The following is a 25,068-nucleotide window of genomic DNA, read 5'->3' as shown; positions in this document are numbered from 1 at the left end:
TGAGTCAATTATCCCGTATATACAAAACAAATGTGTTATTATCCGTTTGATCTGAGCTATTTAGTGATATGATAATTAAATAAATATAAATCTTTCAGCGATTGATCAACAGTAAATCACGAAATCGTTTAAAATTTGACTATATATTTATTTAATAGATTAAGTGAAATCTTTTGCTATCAATTTGTGACTTGATTAATTGGCGAAAAGAAACTTCAGGTTTTGGGTAAATAGAGTTATAAGTTTTAAATATACTTTGCTATAAAGTTAATTAAAAAGATCAATGTATTTGATACATATAAATCATTTGATCAAAAATTACATTAATCTTTTTAAAATTAAACAGAATTATAATGAAAAGTACATAATGTGAGGTATATATCGCTTGGAAATTCTAGTTGCTCGGCGAGGAGATGTGCAACAGCCACGATAGAAGCTATCGAACGCGTGGCAGCGAACGATCGAGCAGATCGGCCAGTCCGGATGCGTCGCGAGTCGACAATCTCGGTTATGAGGACAGTTTGGACGTAGCTTTCGAACACAATAACAAACTGCGAGATAAGATCCAGCAGCGCATGAGGGAGAGCGAGAATCTGATAGCCAGCACATTCGGCCAGAAAATCAACGACAACGATCATCCTGACGACGACAAGCGAGACAGCGTTGGAAACTCGTACTCGTCGAGTATTCACGAACACGAACAGCTATCGACGTCGGTCGTGTCGAATAGAGAGCAGGAGACCTCGCCGGGACACAAGAACAAGGTGAACTCGACTCTAGGCGGTCTACATAAGGCGCTATCCAACTTGTTGCACAGCAACGGCAAGCATGATCATAAGTGAGTATCTCGATACTTAAATTTATGCGTCAAATCTGCACTATAAATATTTTCGTTGTGTGATCGTATAGTGAATAGTTTCGAGAAAACCAATTAATATTCTATTTTAGCGTAAGAAGTACGTTATAATAATGAGCTTTCCAGTTGGGTGTGGATAAGTTTGATAAGTTTGATGAGCTTCTGAACTCGAGGCAGACGAAGATTCTTTAAATTCATACTTCGTACTTCGTGAATAAACTCGCGAAATTTTCTTGACCAGCTGTCGTTTACAGACTTACAATTACTGATACCAGAATCTTGTTTTTTCCGCTAAGTTCTCCTATATATTCACAAGAGAGCTCAGCTTATTATCCTATTTTTATGATGCTATATGTACGGACATGCTTGATATTTTAAATACGTTTCTCCAAAATCCCATTTTGATATAAAAGCGCGCGGAAAGACATTCAGAGATTAATAGAGCGCATATGTGACGAAACGCCGAGCTAGGTGGTTAAAAATATCTCGCTGTATTTTGCAGGACGGCTCCGCGTCTATCAAAGCGTATATTTTTCAGTTTTGCATCGGCTCAACACCTGTTGATTGCTCGTTTATCTGGCCGCGCGGCCATACGTTTTGTTTTCACCCGATTCTTCGATTACGCTAAACTAGATGTAGCGTATGATTGGCGCGTAGGACAGTCGGATTTTTCCTGGAAAAAAAATCCCCGTGACCCGACTGTTGCGTCGGGTGATTGTCTACCCGCAGGGCTCGAATATCGAGCTGTGTCGAGCGACGTTACGTAAAAACGCATACAATCCGTAATATTCCGGCGAATGTTATTTGTTCCCTCTGCCAGTCTGCCTTCTTCATTCGGAATGCAATTATTCGAGCGTGTCGAGGCTCGATTTTCACTAAGGACGGTCGAGAAACCATCGTCGAACGATGCCCATTCGTTCGCGTTGCGTATTGATCCGCTTTCGTCACTCCACTCCGTACGCGATGGACGATCTCTCCCACAACAGCACCGACGTGTAGCGCCTTGATGATACATGGAATTTGATATGTGGCATGTAGGGAGCACTATCGTACCCCACACGTTCATTATCCTGCTAATTTATTTACTAGCAAACACTGTTTTCCCAGGAATTTTTATTTGAAGAAAGAGAATATCTAAGTGCACCTTTCCTATAGCCTCCGGAAATGAGATAAAGGGATATATTTCCGCAATTATATCAATTAATACAGATTCCATAATTTGTATCGACTCCGTTTAAAAAAAGAAACTTTTATTGGAGTTAAAAGATTAAGGAATGATATTTATCATGTACTTCATGTGTCAGATTTATTTTTTATAATTTGTTATTGGTTACAACATTTTTCGTTTCGTGCAACCTATGAGAGTTTATTAAATAATTTTATATGATATATTACTATAACTGTGTGTGTGTGCAATAACGATATAAAATGTTCTTGTTTGTTGGCTATACTCGACTTTATTCGCTGCGGTGATCGACCGAATAACAATGCGCGTTTATTATTAAATCTAATTACTCTATTAAACCCTTTACAAACAGACACATTCTTTAAATTCCTATTTTATTCACCGATATACTGTTGACTAAAAATACTGTTAAAAAATAATTTCTCGCTAGGCTTGTTTCTTTCATTGTCATTAATCCAATTAAAACTTGTATAACAAGCCATCAAGAATGCAGTAGCTTTTAATAGATGATCACAATCATCTCTACGCGACCATATTTTCTATGCAATTAACCACATGATCACGCGTGGGTTTAATAATGAATCGCGCTGTATCGTTTATCGATGTATGAACAATCTCATTTAATAAAGCTGTTATAAACCAATTTTATTCCGCAGCGGTTCCGCTCCGATGAAGCTGTTGGCGGAATTGGCTTGCGCCCGAGCTCCGACCTCCACGTCGCCGGTGGACACCGCGAACAGCGGCAGAAATCATCAGTCGGTGAAGATGGTCGCGGCGGCGGTCGCGGCGGCAGCTGCAGCTGCAGCGGCGGCGGTGGCGGCCAAAGACACCCCGATTTCCCCAAAGAGGCCGGCGAAGGACTCCACGGTAACGTCAAGGAATTCGCTAACGAAGAAGACGAGGAACCCGATCAAGGAATTGTTCGAGCGCAAGAAGGAGATGAACGACAGAAAGGAGCAGGAACGCTCGAAGGCTGCGTTCGTTGAGTTGAACGTGCAGAAGCAACGCAAGTCGAAGAAGAACAGGAAACAGCAGCAGCCGGAGTTCCCGCTGATTCGTAGGAGCGAACACTACGGCGGCCTAGCAGAAAAGAAGAAACGTCGCGATTCTTTCGACCGGAAAGGGGAGTCGGAGAGGATAAAGGACGTGTACGAGTTCGACGAGGAGGAGAGTCAAATGGCGCCCACTCTGGGTAGCGTGTTGTCCTACAGGAGCCAAGTCGAGAAGAGTTTCGAGACCAACTGGTCGAGGATGAAGAATGTCGACGGGGACTTGGATGCCGTCTTAGAGAACGGCAAGACGAATTACGTCACGGACACGAAGTTGGACGCTATGATCAACCGTAAATTCCAGGAGCTGGAGAAATTTGCGCCAAAGACGAAGGGCGCCCTGAAATCATTCCAGAGCGAGGAGCAGCAGCAGCAGCAGCGGGTCGCCGAGCCGATTACCGGACCAATGGACGAATTCGTGGAAAGAAAGCAGCAACGCGTGAAACGGCCCGTAGAGCAGGGCTCCAAGCAATCCGGCAAGATCAAGAAACGAGGTAAAGGCTCGAAGAAGCGAGTGAGAAACGCGTGGTACGAGAACGACAGCTCGGACGAGTTCAGGACGGCAGCTAAGACGGAAGACATCGGCGTTGGCATTTCAAAGAGTCAACGCTCGTGCTCGAAGGGCAAGCAGAACCTCTTCGCGGAGTTGTCGACGTCGTCCGAGAGCGAGTACGAGCGGGACGACGTCGATTACGCGATCGCGAACGAGCAACGTTCGTCAAAATCGAGAAAGGGTCCGAAGAAATTGTTCGACGTCAACATCGACGAGGCAGATGATCGACGCGTGGTCAACGAATCCGAATTCGACAACGAGGATCAAATCGCAAGCGATTGGAATCAAGTGCAGGTACAGAAAGATGCTATGAAGAACGATCACGACGGCGCGAAATCAGAGTCGGAAATGTCGGATCATTCGTTGGTGATAGACGAGAGGAAGATGACCGACGAGGCGAGGAACAGCGATGACGATGCGGATAATCAATACGAGAGAACGTTTGAGCTGGACGATTTGTATAGAGAAGATAGCTCGGATGCGGAGACAGAGATCGAAGAGAACGAAGAGCCGACCGTCGAAGAAGTGAAGAACAGAGCTGAAACGCAAGCGTTGGATGCAACTTTGCAGACGAAACTTAGTTCCACAAACACGAAAGACGATTGTACGGAGAACGAACTGATTTCCTTGGAAGAAGCTTTAGATCTCCTCGATCGGCACGAGAATCTCGATCCGAAAGCTGAGAGTGTACGTGCGAAAAACAATATTGTCAACGGTACTATGGACGACGCTTCTAACGATGGCGTTATTAATGAGGAGATGGAGAACAAACGTTTGAGTCCTATAGAGATGCGAGATGAAAAGGAAGAAGCAGACGACGATGTTCCGGCTTTGCCCGAGAAACTCTCCAGCAACGAAAAACCGCAAAAAGAATCCGACCACAATCTTCCTCTTCACGTGTTTCTCAGTAGAAAGGTGCAAGAATCGAAAAAACGAAAGCAACAACAGTTAGACAAACTGCGAGAAGAGCAAGAGCGGATACTCCTGGAATTTCAGCCGACCAGAAGACAAAGGAAGTGCGCGATAGGCAAGCAAGGTCTGCTGGCGGAAATAAGCAGCTCGGATGAGGAGTTGTACGTGAGAGACAGCAGCAGGAAAGGTAGCGATCACGATAAGTCGCGTAAGAAGAGGGAGTCGAAGGAGAAGAGGAAGGAGAGGTATCTCGAGAAGAAGCACGAACAGATGATTGCCAAGGAACAGAAAGCGATCGAAGAGGAAATTCTTCGAGAGGTCGGCAAGAGAAAAGAGAATCTTGCACACAGCGTGGATGATACTGCCTCGAATACCGATGCCATGGAGACAGTCGTTTCCGAACAGATTCAGAGAAAGAAACATCAGACGAAGGAAAAGCATAAAAAAAGTGGAGATGAACTTATTGACATGTGGTACATGGGTCAGTCTTCACTCGACGGCTCAGAGGACAATCACAAATCGGACCGCGCTTTCTCTACTACGGAGAGTAACACGGAGAACAACGGCCACCCGTCAACCTCACCAAAACGAAAGAGACCCTCGAAATCGCCCGCGAAGTCGAAGAAAGTTTCCAAATCCGAGAACGGAAAGATTCCGACGAAGGAAAAGCATGAAAAAAGTGGAGATGAAATTATGGACATGTGGTACATGGGTCAATCTTCTCTCGACGGCTCGGAGGACAATCACAAATCAGACCGCGCTTTCTCTACTACGGAGAGTAACACGGAGAACAACGGCCACCCGTCAACTTCACCAAAACGAAAGAGACCCCCGAAATCGCCAGCGAAGTCGAAGAAAGTTTCCAAATCCGAGAACGAAAAGACCCCGACGAGTAAGAGGAGCAAGGAGCCAACCGCGGAGAAATCCAAGAAGACGTCCGCGGGCAACAAGGACACCAAGGAGCGCAGGTCATCCAGTGGGAAGCGCGACTCGGACGACGAGGAGCTAAAGACCACCAAGTCGTGGAACAAGGTCGAGGAAGGCGTCGGGGTTGCGATCGGCCGCCGGAAACGCACCGCTGCCCTTCAGCTATACTATTGGTCCAGTTCGAGCGACGAGGAGGAGGCGCCGGAGCCGACCCCGGCGCCCGAGGAGGAGGAGGACGATCGGCAGGAGCAGCACGGATGGATAGTGGGCGACTCCCACAAGCGGATGATAACGATGCTGGCGATGGAGAAGCAGCTGAAGGAGAAGCGACGTAGGAGCGAGGACGAATTCGAGCCCGGCAAGGCGAAGAGCAAGAAGCATCGGAACAGCACCTCTTGATACGTGTTTCACGATTAAACCCGATCAAATCCGCGCGACAGACGCGATAGACTACGTCATCCCTCTGTTATAGAATAAATATGTAAAACTGTGAAGACGAGAAAGTGGAGACCATCTCTACGTTTCTCTTTAATGAGAATTTATTACGTTCTGTATCTTCCATGATTATTCGTGGCAGGTCTGTCTGGGTAAATAGAAGCAGTGTGTGGTGGACAAGTGCGATCTATGAAAAAGTATTTGTTGTGTTCGATTTTTGTTTCTTCGTTTCTTCATGTTTCTTAGCGAGTGTGTTGAGCGAGTGGAAGTGATTCAGGCGTGAAGGAGGAAAAAAAAGAAGATATAAAATGTACATAGTTGCTTGGCGTTAGAGATTAGAGATTAGAGTTATCCTCCCCCGTTGCGATTCTAAGAAAAATATGCATGTATAAATAAAAAATTCGAGCTCTTATAAATACCGGAAGATATAGACTGAACGTGAGAAGTAGCGGAAAGTGAGAAAGCACTCTTAGACAATACTAGGACATTTGTAACGTTTAGTTGTACGTAGGGGAGTCTCCCGCGAGAGAGAAAACGGGTGAGGTGAAGAAACGGGGGGAAACCAGTCACAGTCGCTTATTTAGGAAAAGGACAACGTAAAACCGGGTCCAATCGAGTTTAGCCAGCTTCTACCAGCTTTTTTCGTGATTCGTAAAACGTATTTCTTCGTATTCTTGCATATTCTTACATGTTCGTACGTATTCTTACATATCGCAATGAATGAAGTAAGAAGAGAAAGAATTTCTCGGATAAAATGTTGTCTCGAGACGAAAATACTACGTTCGAGAGGCTTAAGCGCTCGCTACGAACGAGCGGAATCTTTCTTGACCTTTTGCACGTTATTTTTACGAATTTTTCTAGATCTCAAGCTTGCGTGCGCGGCCGGCCGTGAAGCCACGCGTGTCCACGGAGATATGCTTTATTAATGCATGAAACGCGAATATTAGTTTCTTTTCCTTTCATACTCGCCTCGTGCACATAGGACATAAGTATGTAGATTTTCATATATTATGAAAAAAAATGTTGTATATGTTATAAGCAAGTGACAGAAAAAAAAAAAAACGGTTATAGACTTTAAATGTAAATGTACTGCCATAATCATATATGTATATATATCATAATATATATATATAAAATTGTATATGTATAATATGATATATAGTGTTATATATATAATTATAATATATATTATATAAAAAATATATAATTATATATATACATATATAATACGAAAGCCTATGCGAAATAGTAATTAATATTATTTCTGTAAAGATTAAAAAGAAGAAATCTTTAGCACAAAACTAGGCGACGACCCAATGTAAATAGAGCATATTTTCAATGCGTCTGGAAAAGTATGTTTTGTAATATAAGGATTGCAAAGAAAAATAAAATTATTCGACAATTCCGTCTTTCTATTTAAATAACGAAAGGAAAGATCTATTTAAATGCATAAATTTCGATATATTTTTATTCGAGAGGATAATTTGCATCGCGCTCTATAAATAATATAAATAAATGTAGTATTTCTCTATCAAAAATATATTATTTTATAATTTTATTATCATATCTGATTTTTCATACAGATTAATTTTTTATTTATTTGCTTATTAAATCTTTCTCTTTAAATTACACAACTTTTCTACTCTAATTCAAATTTGGCACGTTTTTTTTCTTAAATGTCCAAGCAGTGTCGTCACACGTAGAAATGTCCCTTTAAATTTAAATGACGCGGCAACACTGCCGTTTTATGGCTGTTTGAACGCTAGGGAATAACACGACGGCCAATCGGGCCAATCGGGGCCTTCCGACTTTCCGGAAGTGACCGTCTACGGTCCAGGAATTTTTTCGCTGTATATTGGTATCACTCCGAGATTGGTTAGGGACGAGGGACAATCTTGCGGCTTGCGGCAATCATGCCTCTCATGCCGTCCGCGGGCAACGTTTCCGAGCAAGTGGATGGAATCGAGATGCATGTAATGCCCGGGATCGTCGGCTTCTCGAGGACGTTTTACACCTTTGATTTCCTGACTTACGTCACACGTACCTCGTTTCACGCATGAACGTGAAATTTCACAAATATCCGCCGTTTATCGTAAACGCCGTTATTCGTCAACGACGGGCGACGATTATACTCCGATAAAATGGAGCAAATCGTATGTGGAAAATTCGGGTGAGATGGACGTGATTATTATTGAAATTAAACGAACCGACGAAATGTTCTCTCATTAAATTCGTACGTTACGCAAAATCATTTAATTTAATCGAATATAATTCATATTTCTTGCGACGGAGCAGTCGCTCGCTCCAATAGGTTAGCTCGTAATACCCCATCGTTAGAATTCACGTGTGAAGAGATACGTTTTTTAATCATCGTCATTCGTTTTAAGTTATATTTATACTTTATTGCCTTCTCTTTTCCTTGAATTCTTTTTAAGCCGCATAATCTTCGTTGCGCGGAATAATTTATGACTCCTTCTCCTCCTAATTGAGTCAACGTGTGTTTCTTTTCAGCCATGGCATTTTACTAGTCTCCAGAACCTCCAGGCATCCGATAACGATTGTCACCACACGGAAGCTGATGTCCGGAAAATTTAGCAGACACTGTAAACCACTGCTGGCATCGCCGCAACTACGTTACTTCGCAAATCCGCATCGTGGATATGCGATGTTGATAACGAGGATATTAAGGGGAGCGTTAAAAATTCGATACATTCTCTTAGGAGGTGCGGTCGGTGGTGGCGTTACCTTGCAGAGGGTAAATGTTACACAAAATGATTCGATTGAGCTGTATGTAATTCATATCTCTTGTAACGGAGTTTTGCATTTCCCAATTGGCACCATTCCTGCAGTTCTGTCTGTTGTACTTTATGAAATGTTAAAATATAATTGTACTCGTTAAGTATTACAATTATTTTATCGCCCGTACAGAAATACGAACAGTGGAAGGAGGGATTGCCGGATCTGGGATGGCTAGAAAATCTGATGCCCAGTGAAAAGCGATGGCAAGATTTCCGCGAGTCGCTCATGACGATGAGGACCAATGTGGCCGACAAGATCGAGATCGGTAAGCGGGACGAGATATATAATCGTTCAGATCTGCGAAAATGTGAGGCAAAACGAAACGCGTTAACCATTTGTGATTTGAAAAAACTGACAAAATGCAAACAGATCCACGTATAAAGGAGTTTGGGGTAGCTAAATATCAAGAGTATAGGAATCAGTTGTCTCAAAGATTGGATGACGCTATTAAGGCAGCAGAAAGTCAAAATAGCGACCAAGAGAATAGCTCGATACAGAGTGAGTCTATTGACGAATTTTTTTTCTATTTCTTGATACATATTCGTACATCACATAACTCCAAACAACCTATAATTATTTACCAAATGACCCATTTTATCCGTTCATTCCTTTGTTACATATTTCTCCATTTGCCTGACATTTTCTTACCTGCTAATAATCCTAATCATCAAGAGATATGAATTGATACCATTATACCTAGTTTCTTTTTCCTATTTCCTTCTTTCCTTTTAATTGCTGTGATTTGTTCACATACAACATTTATCTAAATTTATTGCTTGTATGCAAAAATGAGCATGATAAAGCAATTTGTGTGTTAACATTGATACACATATTTTTATCTATTATCTGTAAAGTTTAATTGGAAAATTTATGCTTTCAAAAGGAAATTTATTTATATTCTTGTAAAATGCGAATTTTATGTAAATATAATGGTATGTAATTCATTACCGCAGAGCACTATTTCACATGCATGTCGTTAATTTATCGTGGTCTGTTCTGTTCAGGTGCATTTGATACCATCTCAATGGTAGCAAAACAAACTTATTCAGGTGTGTAAAGACTTTGAAATTATTTCACCCATATTCTGTCCATTCAGCATTTTATAGACAAGTGGTTTCTTGAAAATTGAAAATTAATTAATGTGGCAAATTTTTGCTGGCAAATAAGCTGTACTTACATATTAAATATAGAATCTAATGGACGCACATTTTAAATACTGAATGGGACAGAGCCATTATTCGCTGCTTTTATTATATTGCATTAGCTTGCGTACAAAGCAACATCATTTTTTCCTTTTTTTTAAGTTTTATTTTGTCATACTCACAAAAAATTGCTTATGCACGTAAAATAGTCTTATTAATTTATCATGTCAGTTGATACCAGCTTTCTTGCATTTGCAGAACAAATTAAAAATTGTTCGAATTAAAAATACGTGCTGTCTTATTTTAAGCAGAAACAAAAGAGCAGTTGTCCAAAAATGTGGTTGCCTTTGCACGTCCATTGGCTAGTGATAATACTGAGGAGGAACGTAAGAAAGCTCGTACGTACATGTCATCATTCATTTACGATTTCTTCACGATCGAAAATTATTCGGCATTCTAACAATGTCATCTTGTTTTTCCCATTGAAGAATCTTCGCAACAGAGGATGGACGCCATGCAGGACGAGCTGATGCAGATGCAACTAAAGTATCAACGCGAAATAGAGAGACTGGAAAGAGAGAACAAGGAATTGCGCAAGCAGATACTTCTACGAGGGAGCCAGAAATTTAACAACAAAAAGATCAAGGTAACTTGCACGCATATTGCGTATATGTAACTTGTTTTAATTGTATTCCACGCTCTTTTTATCCTTTACAGAAGTCATTAATTGATATGTACAGCGATGTCTTGGACGAGCTTAATGATTACGATAGTGCCTATTCCACTGCTGATCATTTACCTAGAGTAGTAGTTGTTGGTGATCAAAGCTCTGGTAAAACATCCGTGCTTGAAATGATTGCTCAAGCAAGGATATTTCCAAGGTACTTGTTTCTTTATTTTATGTCATTTTATATATATTATTTGATTACAAAGAATATTGATACTGTTATTAATAATATTATTTACATTAATTTATTATATTCTTATTTAATATTAATAATAATATTATTATTATCTTGGTTGTACAGAGGTGGAGGTGAAATGATGACGAGAGCGCCAGTTAAAGTCACATTGAGCGAAGGTCCCTATCATGTAGCACAATTCAAAGATAGCTCCAGAGAATTTGACCTCACGAAAGAGTCGGAGTTGGCCGATCTCAGGCGGGAGGTAGAACTGCGTATGAAGAATAGCGTTAAGAATGGAAAGACAGTCAGCCCGGATGTCATTTCTATGACGGTGAAAGGACCGGGCCTTCAACGTATAGTTCTAGTCGATCTACCTGGTATTATTAGCGTATGTATATAATGCTTTTATATTATAAATTTTCAAGAAAATTTCACTTACAAAATTTTGTTTTTTGAGACAGACAGTAACCGTTGATATGGCGGAAGACACTCGCGAGGCAATCAGACAAATGAGCCAGCAGTACATGAGTAATCCTAACGCAATCATTCTTTGCATACAAGACGGCTCTGTCGACGCGGAAAGAAGCAACGTGACCGATCTCGTAGCTCAAATGGATCCGTCGGGCAAAAGAACGATCTTCGTCTTGACAAAAGTATGAAATGTTATTTTTTTTTTGCTAAAAAAAAATTAATGGATGCAGATATATCACTGCAATTGTTGTTTTCTTACGACAGGTTGACATGGCGGAAGAGAATTTGACTAATCCCGAGAGGTTGCGCAAAATATTATCCGGTAAACTATTTCCGATGAAGGCGTTAGGCTACTTCGCCGTAGTCACTGGTCGTGGCAGACAGGACGACAGTATACAAACGATCAAGGATTACGAGGAGCAGTTCTTCAGAAATTCTAAACTCTTCAAGTAAGTCTAGACAAAAGTGTATTCGAGAGCGATGACATTAAATGCGATTGTTAATGAACTTCTGATTATTCAGAGATAGTCTAACAATGTCCGGTCAAGTGACTACCAAAAACTTGAGCTTGGCGGTAGCCGAATGCTTTTGGAAGATGGTCCGTGAAACGGTGGAACAACAAGCGGACGCATTCAAAGCCACGAGATTTAATTTGGAGACGGAATGGAAGAACAATTTTCCGAGGTAAATAATTAAAAGAAGCTATTTTGGTTTCGTCAACTTATCTTATTACGTATTTAGGTTGAGAGAGCTGGACAGAGACGAACTTTTCGAAAGAGCGCGGGGCGAAATTTTGGACGAGATAGTCAATTTGTCCCAGGTATCGCCGAGACACTGGGAGGAAGTGCTGATGGCTCGAAATTGGGACAAAGTCAGTATGCACGTTTTCGAGAATATTTATCTGCCTGCTGCTCAAAGTGGAAATCCAAGTACAGTATATATTGATAGATTGTTCTTTCTCCATTGAACAGACGGAAAGTTTCCTCTAAAGGTAACGTTCTTCTGTTACAGATACGTTCAATACCACTGTCGACATTAAGCTCAGGCATTGGGCAGAACAACAACTGCCTGCGCGTAGCGTTGAAAGTGGATGGGAATGTTTGCAGCAGGAATTTCAGAATTTTATGTCACAAGCTCGACTTAGTTCGGATCACGACGATATTTTCGACAACCTCAAGAACGCCGTAGTAACTGAGGCAATGAGGCGTCATTCGTGGGAAGAGAAGGTGAATAAAATTTTTCGGCTTATTTCCATCTTTTCTATTCTCTCTCTTATAAAAAGTCATAATATTAATAAATTAGGGATATCAAAAGGCATATTTCTTTTCTCAGGCATCCGAAATGCTACGCGTTATCCAACTTAACATCTTGGAAGATAGAAGCGTCAACGACAAACGTGAATGGGACCAGGCAGTACGTTTCCTAGAAACCTCGGTTAAGGAAAAATTGCAGAGTACAGAACAGATTCTGCGCGATATGCTGGGGCCTAATCGCAAGGAACGGTGGATGTATTGGCAGAACCAAACTGAAGAACAGCAGAAACGTACGGCGGTCAAGAACGAGCTGGATAAAATCCTTTACGCCGACAAAGTACGCGCACACAGAGAGTTGCAGTTAAATAAAGCTTTATTGTATTTATTTTATGATTACAGTATTCTTGATTACAGAAACACGCACCTACTCTAACGCACGACGAGCTCACAGCTGTTAGGAAGAACTTACAAAGAAACGGATTAGAGATCGATAACGAATTTATTCGAGATACATGGCATCCTGTATATAGGAGATTTTTCCTACAACAGAGTTTAGCGAGAGCGTACGATTGCAGAAAAGGATATTATCTGTACCATACCGGGCACGAAAACGAAGTACGTGAAAGGAATAAAAGAAATTTATACAATGTACATTTACATGACCGCTCGAATCGGACATTTTTATAGACAGGATTCTTTCAGTTGGAATGTACGGACGTAGTGCTCTTCTGGCGAATTCAGCAAATGCTGAAAGTCACCGCGAACGCGCTTAGGCAACAAATTATGAATAGAGAAGCTCGTAGATTGGACAAAGAGATCAAGGAGGTCCTTGAGGATTACAGTCAAGATAACGAGATTAAAGAAAAGCTACTCACAGGCAGACGAGTCACATTAGCAGAGGAACTCAGTATGTATTGCAGAGAAATATCTCTATATCACTAACTATTCGCATAATTTATAAAAGTCTCTGAAATTAATTTAGAAATATGTTTCTAATATAGTAAATAATTATGTTATTATTAAATTATATAATTTAAATATAAAAGTAATAAATAAATATGTGATCAGTATTGAATATTTGAATATTTTATTTCTGCTAAATTGCGCCGCTAATTAGCATTTTTATTTTCAGAACGGGTCAGGCAGATTCAAGAGAAACTAGAGGAATTTATTCAAGCGCTAAATAAGGAAAAATGAGCGTATTAAACGGAATATCAAAGTTGAGCACCATATCGCACGTAAAGCGAACCTTTGACGCGATTCGCGATCGAATGGATGGTAGATGAGTATTTAGAGATCTCGTCTCGTAAAAAAGTGAATATACATTGCAGATTCCTACAGTTTTATTCGGGAAATCGATTGCCGATTGAAGTACTGAATTCACGAATCGTCGAGTATAGGTCTGTTTTTTTATTGCTGTACTGCTGAACTAGTGCACACTAGTGCAGTAAGTTAGAGTGAAACAAAATGTACTTGTCCCACTCTAATAGCGTAATCGACTGGGCCGGGTTTCAGCGACCCGAGAGCGATTAATAACGTCACTTTGGCAAATCGACCAATGTTATTGCTCGATTTGCCGGAGTGACGTTAATAATCGCTCTCGGGTCGCTGAAACCCGGCCCAGTCGATTACGCTATAACTTATTGCACTAGTTCAGCAGTGCAGCAATAAAAAACAGACTAAATATTAATGCGGGTGCATAATAGCCCGCATAAGTGACTGCCCGTGGTCTTAGTAACTTTGTGTAACATATTATATAATAGAAGAAGTCGAAATCTCTCTGCGCTCTGATACGATTCAGATTTGTAAATACGCGATATGTAATCGACATATGGAAGAATCTTATCAATATGTACAAAGATTCTTAAAATATATTGAGTAATGACATCACAATTGTTTCCTGAGCAACCATATTTATACAAAAACGCAGTAGTAGAATATTATCATGTTAGAATCATGTTACAAAATCATGTTATAAATTTATTGTATTATTACGCGATAAATAATAGTGATAAAATGTTATTGCGACATATTGCACAGAATGTAATTACAGAAAATATATAATACAGGATGCTATTCGAATAAGTTAGCGATGCGTTTATGTGTCTGATAATTCAAACGTTTAATAGCTTGATTTCAAAATTTTCTTTTTAGAATCCCAACAAATTAAAATATCTTTTTGTCTTATTATAATTTGTCTACGTCTAATTGGCATTCGAAAAACATTCTTATTCCAGAAATAATATACGGATACGATTTATAAGAATTTAATATTTCTGGCAATAACAAAAGTTTTTTTCAAAAAACCAGTAAGCATCTCACAACACCTCGACCAATTGAAATAAAAATTAAGACACTCCAGTGATTGGTAATTTAGTGAATGGTGTATATGTCATATAAGTGTGCAAATAGATAGGTTCTTATACAGATCATGGTCCGTTTCTTTTGTGTTAAGTCGCGCATGCAAATCAGTAAATTACTAAAAATAATGAACAGTGCATTTTTAGTAATTGTAACGCAGAAAATTTATAATAAATAAGGCTTTTTAAACTGCAATATTCAGAGTTTCAATCTTTTACCATTCCCTATTCCTATCACATTTATTACAATAATTAGATTACAGATATTTTGCTAATTATAAAAAGTTTAAATTTAGGCAGTTGCACACACACATGCACAATACTGCAATGTATACTTTATAGAGACTAAGGATAAGTATATGTGAGTGCGTATGTCATGAAAACAGTTTTCATATGTTAATAATGTGAATACTATATTTACAAAACTTTAATAGCATAATAATTAAAATTAATAAAATATTTCAAAAACGATTAACCATCTACGTCCAAATAGGGTTTTCTCTGTAATCCCTTGTCTTGTATTCTTGTATTCTATATTTTATAAATCTTTACATTGTAAATTAGAAAAATAATGTATGATAATAATTTTACAAGATTAAAAATTTTTATTTAAATTCAATAAGGGAATACAAGGTATTTAAATACAAAGTTTATATATGTATTTTTCAATAGAATAAAAGATTGAATCATGAAGAATTACATTACAGAGGTAACAGTACAAAATACAAATATTTTATTAAAATATTTAAACCCAACAAGGGAATACAAGGTATTTAAATACAAAGTTTATATATGTATTTTAAAAGATTTAATCGCATCGCAAAGAATTACAGAGGTAACAGTACAAAATAAAAATATTTTATTAAAATACATAAATTTTTCTTGTCAAAAAACTTGGCGCTGCTAGAGAGAGAGAGAGAGAGAGAGAGACCTTTTACAAATGTAAATATTACTTATTCTATACTTATTCTATACTTAATTCTAATCGCTTTAAAAATCTATCCTATACTTAATCATAAGCCGCATTATTCCCGTCTCACACACACACACACACACACACACACACACATCACCCACACCTATATCACTCACTCGCACATACACACCACGCTGAGCTAATTTACAATCTATTACTTGGCGCGAGACACTACCGAGACAAAATATTTTATTAGAGTACGTTTTACGTATAGTTAAGTCTTACTGTAATAATTAACGCGTATCGGGTTTCTCATTTATGCAATAACTGTCAATTTCATCGCTAAAATATACTAACAAACTGACAGACATTTTAAAAATATTATTATTACTTTAGGAATAGATTTCTTCTATCCGATTACAGAGCTTTCATTGTTCTCTCTCTTTGCCTTACCTTTACTATTAAATTATTTATTTTCTTGCCAAAGTGATAATATAAAGTTTTATTTCGAATTAAGCACAGAAACTATATTAAAAAAGATACAAAATTTACCAAAAATATCATATTTGTTTAATTTCTATTTTTTTTTAAAACAAATTTAGATTTTGAAATATGAGTTATCAAATTTAACTCGAATTTGAGTAACCGATTTATAATTTTTGTGAAACATTTTCTTCCATCTACCGATGATCGGACAGTACCTATATTTCTATATTAAATCGAATATCTTTATAAACATAATTTGCCAATACCATATGTCTCTGAATTAAAAACAAAGATAAATAAACTGATAGAAAAAGAAATAAGTAAAATATAATTTTTATCTACGTATGTATATTAAGAAATAATTAAGAATTTGATTGTTTTAATTTAATCGCATTTTATTGAACTCCAATTAATGATCAACAATTAATGAACAACATCGAAAACGTATAATTACGATAAACATTAAACAACAAAAATCGAGTTTAAATTTATAAAAGATAACTTGCTCGTTAAAAAGCTAGATGCTAAAAATTCTGACACTGTAATATGCACAAGATGATCTACAGAACAACTGGAAATTTTTAATACAATATAGAACTGATAAAATTAAATAAAACATTTTCAGATAACATAGGTTTGTAAGGATTCTTATTTTCCATTTCCTTTTGTTCTAGATCAACCTGTAGACTTGAGAAACTTATAACTAAACTATTAAGTATAAGTATAATAAATATAATTAAGTAGTTTTCAATTTATATAATTATAATTAATAATAGTTTTATTCGTACATCTAAACTCAAATCACGAATTATTTTTAATTTGTGTATTAATACTTATTTGGATATAAAATTCTTACATATATAAAAATTAAAAGTTATTCTATATAATTATATAGAATAACTTTTAATATATAAATTAATTATTTTTTTTACAAATTTAAATACTTTTGGCAAATAAGAATTGTCATCATATTTTGTTGCGCACCAACTCGTTTTCAATCTTTAGACCTGTAATTCACAGACAAAATAAACAACTTTTTAAATTTTAATTAAGTTATCTCGCAAAATATGTGTGATATAGAAATCAATTTTTACATTCTTTCGATAAATTGTACAACATTTGTTATACTCTTTTTCTCTACAATAAATAAATTACTTTGTATGTCAGTTCATATTGACTTACTTTATACAAAGGAAAGGTGATTTGGTTGTTGATGTGTGTCAATTTAGATGCAGAGAGAGAGACAGCTACATGATAGAAAGAGAAAGAAGATGGCAGATGTGCATGGTGCATGACGTGACCGCCCAGGCGCTCGCTGCGTATGCTGGAAGGAAAGGTCGGGATAGATCGAGGATAGTCGAGGTCTTTTCTCGCCTAGCTGTTGAAGAGTGCGGACGTACAGACGAGTGCGGTCTTAGAGTATTCTAGATAGCGTAAGTGTAGCAAACGTAAGCAATTTAAATTTTGCAATTTTTTTTCTTTGGTGCACGGGAACGTGTGTATGCCGTATGTTCTTCTACTGTGTGAAACACAGTACCACGTGGTAGAACATGTTACAACGTGTATCGGAAAATGAGATACATTGAGTAAGATAAAAAATACATTTCGGAAAATCTTAAACCCATATCCTGCCTCTCTCTCCTCCTTCTCTCTTACTTACTTTTATTCACCCTTTGCCTTCACCTACTCCTTCTCTCCCTCTCTTCCAATCCTTTCCTTATTGCTCTCCCGATGCCTCCCTTCAGCTTTTCCACGTCCCGTCTCTCAAGTTCGCTCCTCGCCTTATTTCCCGCCACGTGCGTTTGCCATGCGCTCACTGCGCTTGCCGGCCTTCGGCTCGGGCGGCAAATCACACGAGTCTGAAAAAGCTTTCGCCCCGAGGTGCACACGATATTTTTCACAATACCTTTACGAAAAGTTCGACTTCCATGCCTAGAGAGAGGCGAGGGTGGTCAATTTCACGCCAAAGCGGCATAGCGGGCGGAAAGTAACCACTTTCGTCCCTAGGGAGGAAAGTGGTTACTTTCCGCCCGCTATGCTGCCTTGGCGTGAAATTGACCGCTTTCGCCCCTCTCTACAGGCATAGAAAGTCGCACTTTCCGTGGAGGTGTTGTGAAAAATCTTTTTCTACAAGGGCTGCAATATATTCACAGCCAGTACTAAAAATCTATAGTTTACATTACGTAATACACATGCAGTCAATAGTGTCAGTATTAACAATGTGAATGGAAGGACGATGAATTTAGATTATATAATCTTTATGCTATAATTACAAATATATGATATTATAATGCATTTTAGCATATGCTACAAAAGCAAGGATTATTATTCTCCATATTTTTGGTCTTTTTTCAGAGAGAAAATATGGCATCCAATTACCAATCTTTATATGGTGAGAGTTGCGGTCGATATCCTTATATCGGCAGAAAATCCGTAGGAGAAGAGGATATTAGAGTTGACTTCATCTATCAATTTGTGAAGAAAAGACACGTTAAGATCCACTCTAATCTCGGTGTATTTCATAGTGCCCCTGACATAATTGGACCACCCAAATTTTCAAACTATGGAGAACCATTTCAGGTAATTATTTAGAATGTTTAAATAGACGAATTTCCATCCATGACTTTACCTTTGACATATGTTGCCAAGATCACTCTTCTGAGTAACATTCCAAAGATTTAGCCGTCGTTATTGATTAAAACGTTATTAACAATTAAGAGATATAAATAGAATATAGATTTCTTTAACACCGTATAGATAGAACTATAGCACTTTCGATTCTTTTTTACATGCAAACGTTCAGTTCTCGTTTAGAGGTCTATCATGGTACAATACAGGTTTTCAAGTTTCACTTTCACACGAAAAGCGATGTCATTTCCACTCCACCCCGCTCACTGGGCAAGACAAGATCTATCATTGTACGGTTTAACTTTCTAAGCGAGGCTTACCCCACTCTATCTCTAGTTTACAGGACGAAACGAGGTCCACCATAGGGTTCCTCTAGTAAGAATTACGACAGCGTCCGTAATTAATAATTACTAGGGATCTATAGCGATCGAGAGAGACAGCCTTCCTACTCTCGTACTTTTCATTTGGATGTTATAGCTTTGTCTCACTCGCACTAACTTCTTCCTTATTAATGGTGAACCAATCAGGAGTTATCACGCGGTGTCGTAACTCTTATATAATTAGTAGAGGAACTCTAATCAATCCCTGCTAAAGGGAGAGGCTGAATCCCTCTGCCGCCCACATGTATACTGTCTATAAACACATATCAGCAAATTGACTTTCCTTAATTAGCACTATTATATTTCTCAAACTTTTTTATTAATAACGTTTCAATAAATAACAAACGACGGCTGAAACCTTTGGGAGGTTACTCAGGAGAGTGCTCCCTATAATATATATATGTCAAGGTCAAGGTCGTAGAAGGTTTTGCTTCTCTAAACTAAATAATTATCCTATTTTATTCTTCGTGTTTCAATGAAGAAACATATTTTATAGTATGTGTATTATCCGTTACATTGTCCTGTACATAAGTAATCGGAATCTAAATTTATATATTACAAGATTTTTTCTACTATTTGATACATTTTGACTTTTCAAAACAGAAGTTGAATCGATGGAATAATGATATCGGCATTTCAATAACTCCGTGGCAATACGAAGACGAATCCATGACAAAGTATTTTTATAGTACACTAAGGGCGCCATGGGAACATGGTGAATATCAATATATTGGTATGTGATACCTGAATTCACAAGTAAGATATTATTATAAAAGATACGCTTTTGTTGAGAAGAGAGTATAATTATATTTTCTTTTTTGAAGATATCGAGTTTCATGAAGCTGTATATCCAATCAGAGTTTCTATATACGAAATGTACCATCCTGGAGACGTAATTCAAATTTCGGCTCAAGATGATTCTAATAATGAGTGGTTTAAATTGTGGGGAACTGCTTATAAGTCTGATTATATAAATACCAGACAAGTTAATTTTCTTGAACAATTGGCAACTGGAACTGATAATAAGTCTGAGATTGTATCCCACACATCAAGATTATTTTCTCCACCCTTATCACACCCGCGTGACTTTAAAACGAAAATGCTAAGACTATTTTTTAAAGACAGAGGTACAGATTTCCGTGAAATACCTCTTTACACAAAGCTAGATGCTGTGATGCTTATTGGTACATCCGAGTTGGTTCGTCCTAGAAATTATGAGAAGAGTTTAACTGATCTGTTAAAGGAAATTAACTGCATGTACTTTCCACACCATGAGGATGTTCATAATTTAACAGCAGATTTCAAAAATGCACACTTGGATATAGATTATCTGCAACGACATTTTTCTGAATATTGCATTATAATGGCCCCAAAATATTGTAGGGATGGAAGGTATTATTATCAACATTAAGTAATATTAAAATCTCTTTATTCTGTTAATAATAAAAATGAATTTGTTCCGATGTTATTTGCAGTTACATAAGAAGGGTTTCTAAGGAGAGTATTTTGAGAGAGAATTTGATGCACAAAAATGTATCTCTGGAGGTAATTCGTCATTCGAATTGTGCAAAACGTATAAAACTCTCTTCGGATGAATCCAAAGAGCTATCACGTCGCAATATATCTGAGCTTCCTGTAAAGTATTCTAAGAAGCCTATTTTTCATAATATTTATTGCAATATCATCTCGTGTATTAAAGTTTTATATTTTATCTTTGCAGGATGAAATACTACTAATAATATTTAAAAACTTTGATCTGATGACGTTATGCCGCTTGAATTGTGTAAATAGACGCTTCAATGATTTGATACGAGACCCTCAACTCTATACACGTTTGAATATACACTACGCAAAGTATTTTCATATTTTAACAAGAATAAACTATGTTGATATGGCAAGACGCGATATGAGCAATATATTTTGTTACTTTACATCTAGATGTAAATATTTGCAGCAGTTAGATCTTACAAATAGCATATTTAGTGTTGAGGATTTTAAAAATTTTCTTGACAATTGTGGAAGGCGTTTAACGCACTTAAGATTAAAACACTGCGGCCATTCTATCAATAATCTTGCCCTACTTAAAATTTCAGAGATATGTGTAAATTTGAAAGGTATGTATATACATATAAAGTATATGAAACATGTGAATGTCGGGATTATTGTATATGCTCAACACATATTTCTTTTTAGAATTGAATCTAAATTGTTGTACTGGCATAGACGACGAAGGATTTCCATATCTCGAGAAATTAAATGGTTTGGAACATTTAAACCTTAGTGGTACATGTATAAAAGCTGAATGCCTTTACAAAATACTGCAAAAAAATCCACAGATGCGTGAGGTCAATTTTAAACATTCAATCTATATCTATATGAAAAATACAACTTTAACACAGTTTGTAAATTTGTGTCCTAACCTGGAAGTAATACGTTTAGAGCACTGTAATAATCTTATATGGCAGGATATTGACATTCTCGCTGACTGTAAGAATTTACGAAAAGTGTACCTTCCCCGGTAAGTGTGTGCTTTTAATTTTTTTTTTATTACATTACTATATTCTTGATTGAAATTTGTGTTTGCTTCTTTTGCATTTCGAGGATCTTGAAAAAGTTACATTAATTTTCTTTGTGCTTCCTCATAGAGAAAACTATGTTTCTTGTGAAAAATTTTTTTCAGTTTTCTTTGCCAATGTATTCTAAATATTCTAAAACGTTGAAATATCACATTTTTACAAAATGTCCGTGCGCGCGCGCGCGTGTGTGTGTGTGTGTGTGTGTGTGTGTGTGTGTGAAATCGGGCTAAATTTTTTTTAATTAATAAAATATCATTAAAGGAAGATTGGTATTGAATTTGGCGATGATCGTTAACGGAGTTCTTTACCTTTATAAAAATTTTGAATGTTTTGAGAAATGTCCGTAGTAGCTCTAACTTCCGAAAATTTTGAGATATTGGGCTATTTATAATTCCATTATATTCTTCAGTCCTTTCTACCCCTATTTCATATATAATTCTTTAAGATTTGTTTGATTATACCTAGCTTTATGCGATCAAAGGTCTATATGCGGAGTCCATATATAAACCGTATAGCCTGAACTCCCAAAGTCAACATCGATTTAACATTGGGTCGATTGTAAAACCCCACTTGTGCTACAAGCTGATCTTCTGTCAATTCATAAAAAAATTAAACTTAAAATTTGAAAAAAAGTGTGCAAATTAGGAACTCGTTTCCTCATTATTACAGATCGATCGCTACCATTGCTCCTATTTTATTTGGTTCATAAAGCTTTCTCTATGAGGAAGCCAAACTAATAAATACTAATAATTATGCATCAAGCAAAATACAATCTTCCTCATAAGGGGAAGCTTAATCTATGAGCGAAATAAAATGTTAAATTGCTCTGAATAGGAGCAACGGTAGCAATCTGTAATGATGAGGAAACGATGTGCAAATTTCTAATTTGCACACTATTTGTGATTAGAATACTATAATAGTCATGATTTTTGTTACAGATTCCAACCTCCAGTCACTGATGATTGCTTGCACAGATTACTTCCTTCCTGGCAACGCCTGGAATTAGTTGCTTTACGTTCTATTGTCCTAACTGATCACAATTTGAAATTATTAACGCAGTGCAAAAACTTAAAACAGTTACAACTTTATTGGGTGAAACTTGTTACACCTGATAAGTGTTTTACTATTTTGGAACAATGTCCAAAACTGCAAGAGTTTCATCTCATACATTGTAACATTCACGATTGTTTGGTTAACAAATGGAAGGAAAGATATCCGCATGTGTCCATCTATACACTTGAATGATAATTTGAATAGTTTTGTTAACCCTTTTGGGATGTATATATATATATATACATATATATATATCAATTTACTTTTTAAAAATTATCTAGCGAACTAGATTGTAAAAGAAGTTAATGCCTAATAAAAACGAAATATCTACATTTATTTATAATTCATTTTCGAACAGTTTTATCTTTTTTTTTTTGTAATTTGACTCTTTTGGCAGATGGTCATTTTTTTGCTTGAAATAGTTTAGCGAAATATTAAGGCAAACTATATTAAGGCTCTTAGGCTCTTTCCGCTATCACGTAAGATTAATTGTGACGTCAGAAGCGAGAAATGACACGCTGAGAATTCTTGCGTGCCACTTTCAAATAAAAAGATATATATTTGCATAAAATAAGCACTTCATATCACTTCAGCACACTTCAAAAATACTCCGAGGTGCTCATGTATGATCTTTACGTCTGCTATATTACTACCAATAATGTTACCAATTGACAATATTTCAGATTATATGCATAATAATCGTGCACACATTCCTGCATTCTTACTGCATTATTTTCTGAAATTGTATTACAGATAAAAAATCCTGGACACATCGGAAACATTGATAAGACGCATTATTATATAGTATCCAATTTAGATATCAAGATGGGTAATAAGCAGTCTATCAAGTCGATATTTGCGGGATTTTTGATCTATAATACAATTTCAGAAAATAATGCAATAAGAATGCAGAAATGTGTGTACGATTACTATGCATATAATCTAAAATATTCAACATGGTTTCTATCGTGGCGAAACGAAACATATTCATACATGTCGATAAATTTTTGCTTTCGGCAAATACTTCAGTCCTATCATTAAGACGTCTTTTTTCTAGTGAGCCCACAGCAATAATCACCGCATAAGATATGGTACCGGTACCGGTACTTTGAAGGAATGTATTATATACAGCTATCTCCGAACCTTCGCATACACTTTGTAAATGTGCGGACATAACAACTTTTTTTGGTACTGAAATCTAAAAAAGTTAAATATGTCAATAAAAATTAACCCTTAGCTGGCACATTTCACCAGAATCACATAACTGGCACACTGGGGCCATTTCAGACCTTACCACTAAAATATGCTTGCTGCGAGGAAGCTATTGATTTTTTTTACTTAAAAAAATTCCAAGATAGTCTTCGAATGTTGTTTTAACAAATGTCATAGGTTATTTTGATAAAATGTAATATTAAGTATGAAAAGAATTGGAGAACGTAAAAGAAAACGAAAAAATGACTGTTTTCACTCAAAAATTTATAACTCTTATATTTTAACTCTTCCATTTTTTTATACCATTTTCGTACTATAGGGAGGCTTAAATTAGAGCTGAAGTAGAGTGGGGCATTTAATACCCCACAGTGCCAGCTAAGGGTTAAATATATATTTTAGTTTAGTTTAACTGAAGTAATTTCTAAGAAAATATTGTCACTTTATGTGTAAAAATATTTCATTTCTCTTTCATTAACGTTCTATTTCTTTGCAAATTTTTATTAGTTTTATCACTAATATTAATAATAATCAATCAATTATTGTCATTGTTTTTATGTAAATAAATATTAATGCGAAATGCATACAAATAGTGTTTTAATTTTTACCGTAGCAGAGTATGCAAATTTGACAGATGAGATGTCTTGGCAAGGAAACCATGCTGTAGAACATATTAGCTGAAAAAAATTGGACTTTTATACATTCTACGCTCATGTAGAAAAATATCATTGTTTAGCCAGTATACCTTGTTGTTGTTGTTAGACAATAAGAAAGGATATAAACCGCATCAGCAGTTTGCGCAGGTGTTAGTCAGAATAGTGCAGGAGAGTTTGGTCTTGTTTGATATTCAATTTGAATTTTACATCTGAAAGTATCGTATTGTGGGTGTATTCAATTTTTACATCGATAACTTTGGATAGATGTTTCTCTAAAAATATCTTATAATTCTTATATTTACTCAGAGTTACATAT

The 25,068-nt window shown here is 36.9% G+C and overlaps 3 protein-coding genes across 15 annotated transcripts in view; all 3 read left to right on the top strand.

Annotated features, from left to right (window-relative positions):
- LOC139776951 (uncharacterized) overlaps nt 1–7,320 on the top strand; it is a 38,838-nt gene extending 31,518 nt beyond the window's left edge. For all 3 annotated transcript variants that reach the window (XM_071714023.1, XM_071714025.1, XM_071714024.1), the window contains exons 8-9: nt 399–838; nt 2,699–7,320. In XM_071714023.1, coding sequence (XP_071570124.1) covers nt 399–838; nt 2,699–5,882 — 3,624 coding nt within the window. In that variant the 3' untranslated portion in view covers nt 5,883–7,320. The remainder of the gene's footprint in view (nt 1–398; nt 839–2,698) is intronic.
- Nucleotides 7,321–7,837: 517 nt separating this feature from the next.
- On the top strand, nt 7,838–15,044 carry Opa1 (Opa1 mitochondrial dynamin like GTPase). Of its 9 annotated transcripts, none has more exons than XM_071713986.1 (18): nt 7,838–8,088; nt 8,430–8,673; nt 8,847–8,982; nt 9,087–9,215; nt 9,722–9,766; nt 10,171–10,257; nt 10,348–10,505; nt 10,577–10,740; nt 10,888–11,152; nt 11,226–11,417; nt 11,500–11,684; nt 11,758–11,919; nt 11,977–12,164; nt 12,247–12,461; nt 12,568–12,825; nt 12,903–13,103; nt 13,191–13,395; nt 13,621–15,044. In XM_071713986.1, the coding sequence occupies exons 1-18, from the start codon at nt 8,060–8,062 to the stop codon at nt 13,683–13,685; spliced, it is 2,928 nt and encodes a 975-aa protein (XP_071570087.1). In that variant the 5' UTR covers nt 7,838–8,059; the 3' UTR covers nt 13,686–15,044. The 9 variants fall into 9 exon arrangements, with proteins under 9 accessions (XP_071570087.1, XP_071570086.1, XP_071570093.1 ...); XM_071713985.1 differs by having other exon boundaries at nt 10,168–10,257; XM_071713992.1 differs by lacking the exon at nt 9,087–9,215.
- Nucleotides 15,045–17,468: 2,424 nt separating this feature from the next.
- Nucleotides 17,469–23,219, top strand: LOC139776945 (F-box/LRR-repeat protein 4-like). Of its 3 annotated transcripts, XM_071714018.1 has the most exons (9): nt 17,469–17,683; nt 18,606–18,830; nt 19,862–19,991; nt 20,083–20,650; nt 20,734–20,893; nt 20,979–21,112; nt 21,197–21,372; nt 21,452–21,776; nt 22,773–23,219. In XM_071714018.1, exons 2-9 carry the CDS (start codon nt 18,615–18,617, stop codon nt 23,077–23,079), a joined length of 2,016 nt encoding a protein of 671 aa, XP_071570119.1. In that variant the 5' UTR covers nt 17,469–17,683; nt 18,606–18,614; the 3' UTR covers nt 23,080–23,219. The 3 variants fall into 3 exon arrangements, with proteins under 3 accessions (XP_071570119.1, XP_071570118.1, XP_071570120.1); XM_071714017.1 differs by having other exon boundaries at nt 20,979–21,372; XM_071714019.1 differs by lacking the exons at nt 17,469–17,683; nt 18,606–18,830 and having other exon boundaries at nt 19,944–20,014; nt 20,979–21,372.
- Nucleotides 23,220–25,068: the final 1,849 nt, after the last annotated feature.

This window comes from Temnothorax nylanderi, unplaced genomic scaffold (genome assembly GCF_030848795.1).
Source record: "Temnothorax nylanderi isolate EJ_2023f unplaced genomic scaffold, tnyl_v1.0 TNYL_tig0133_pilon, whole genome shotgun sequence".
NCBI lineage: Eukaryota > Metazoa > Arthropoda > Insecta > Hymenoptera > Formicidae > Temnothorax > Temnothorax nylanderi.
Note: the sequence above shows the minus strand (reverse complement) of the source record. Positions and strands in the feature narration are given on the sequence as shown.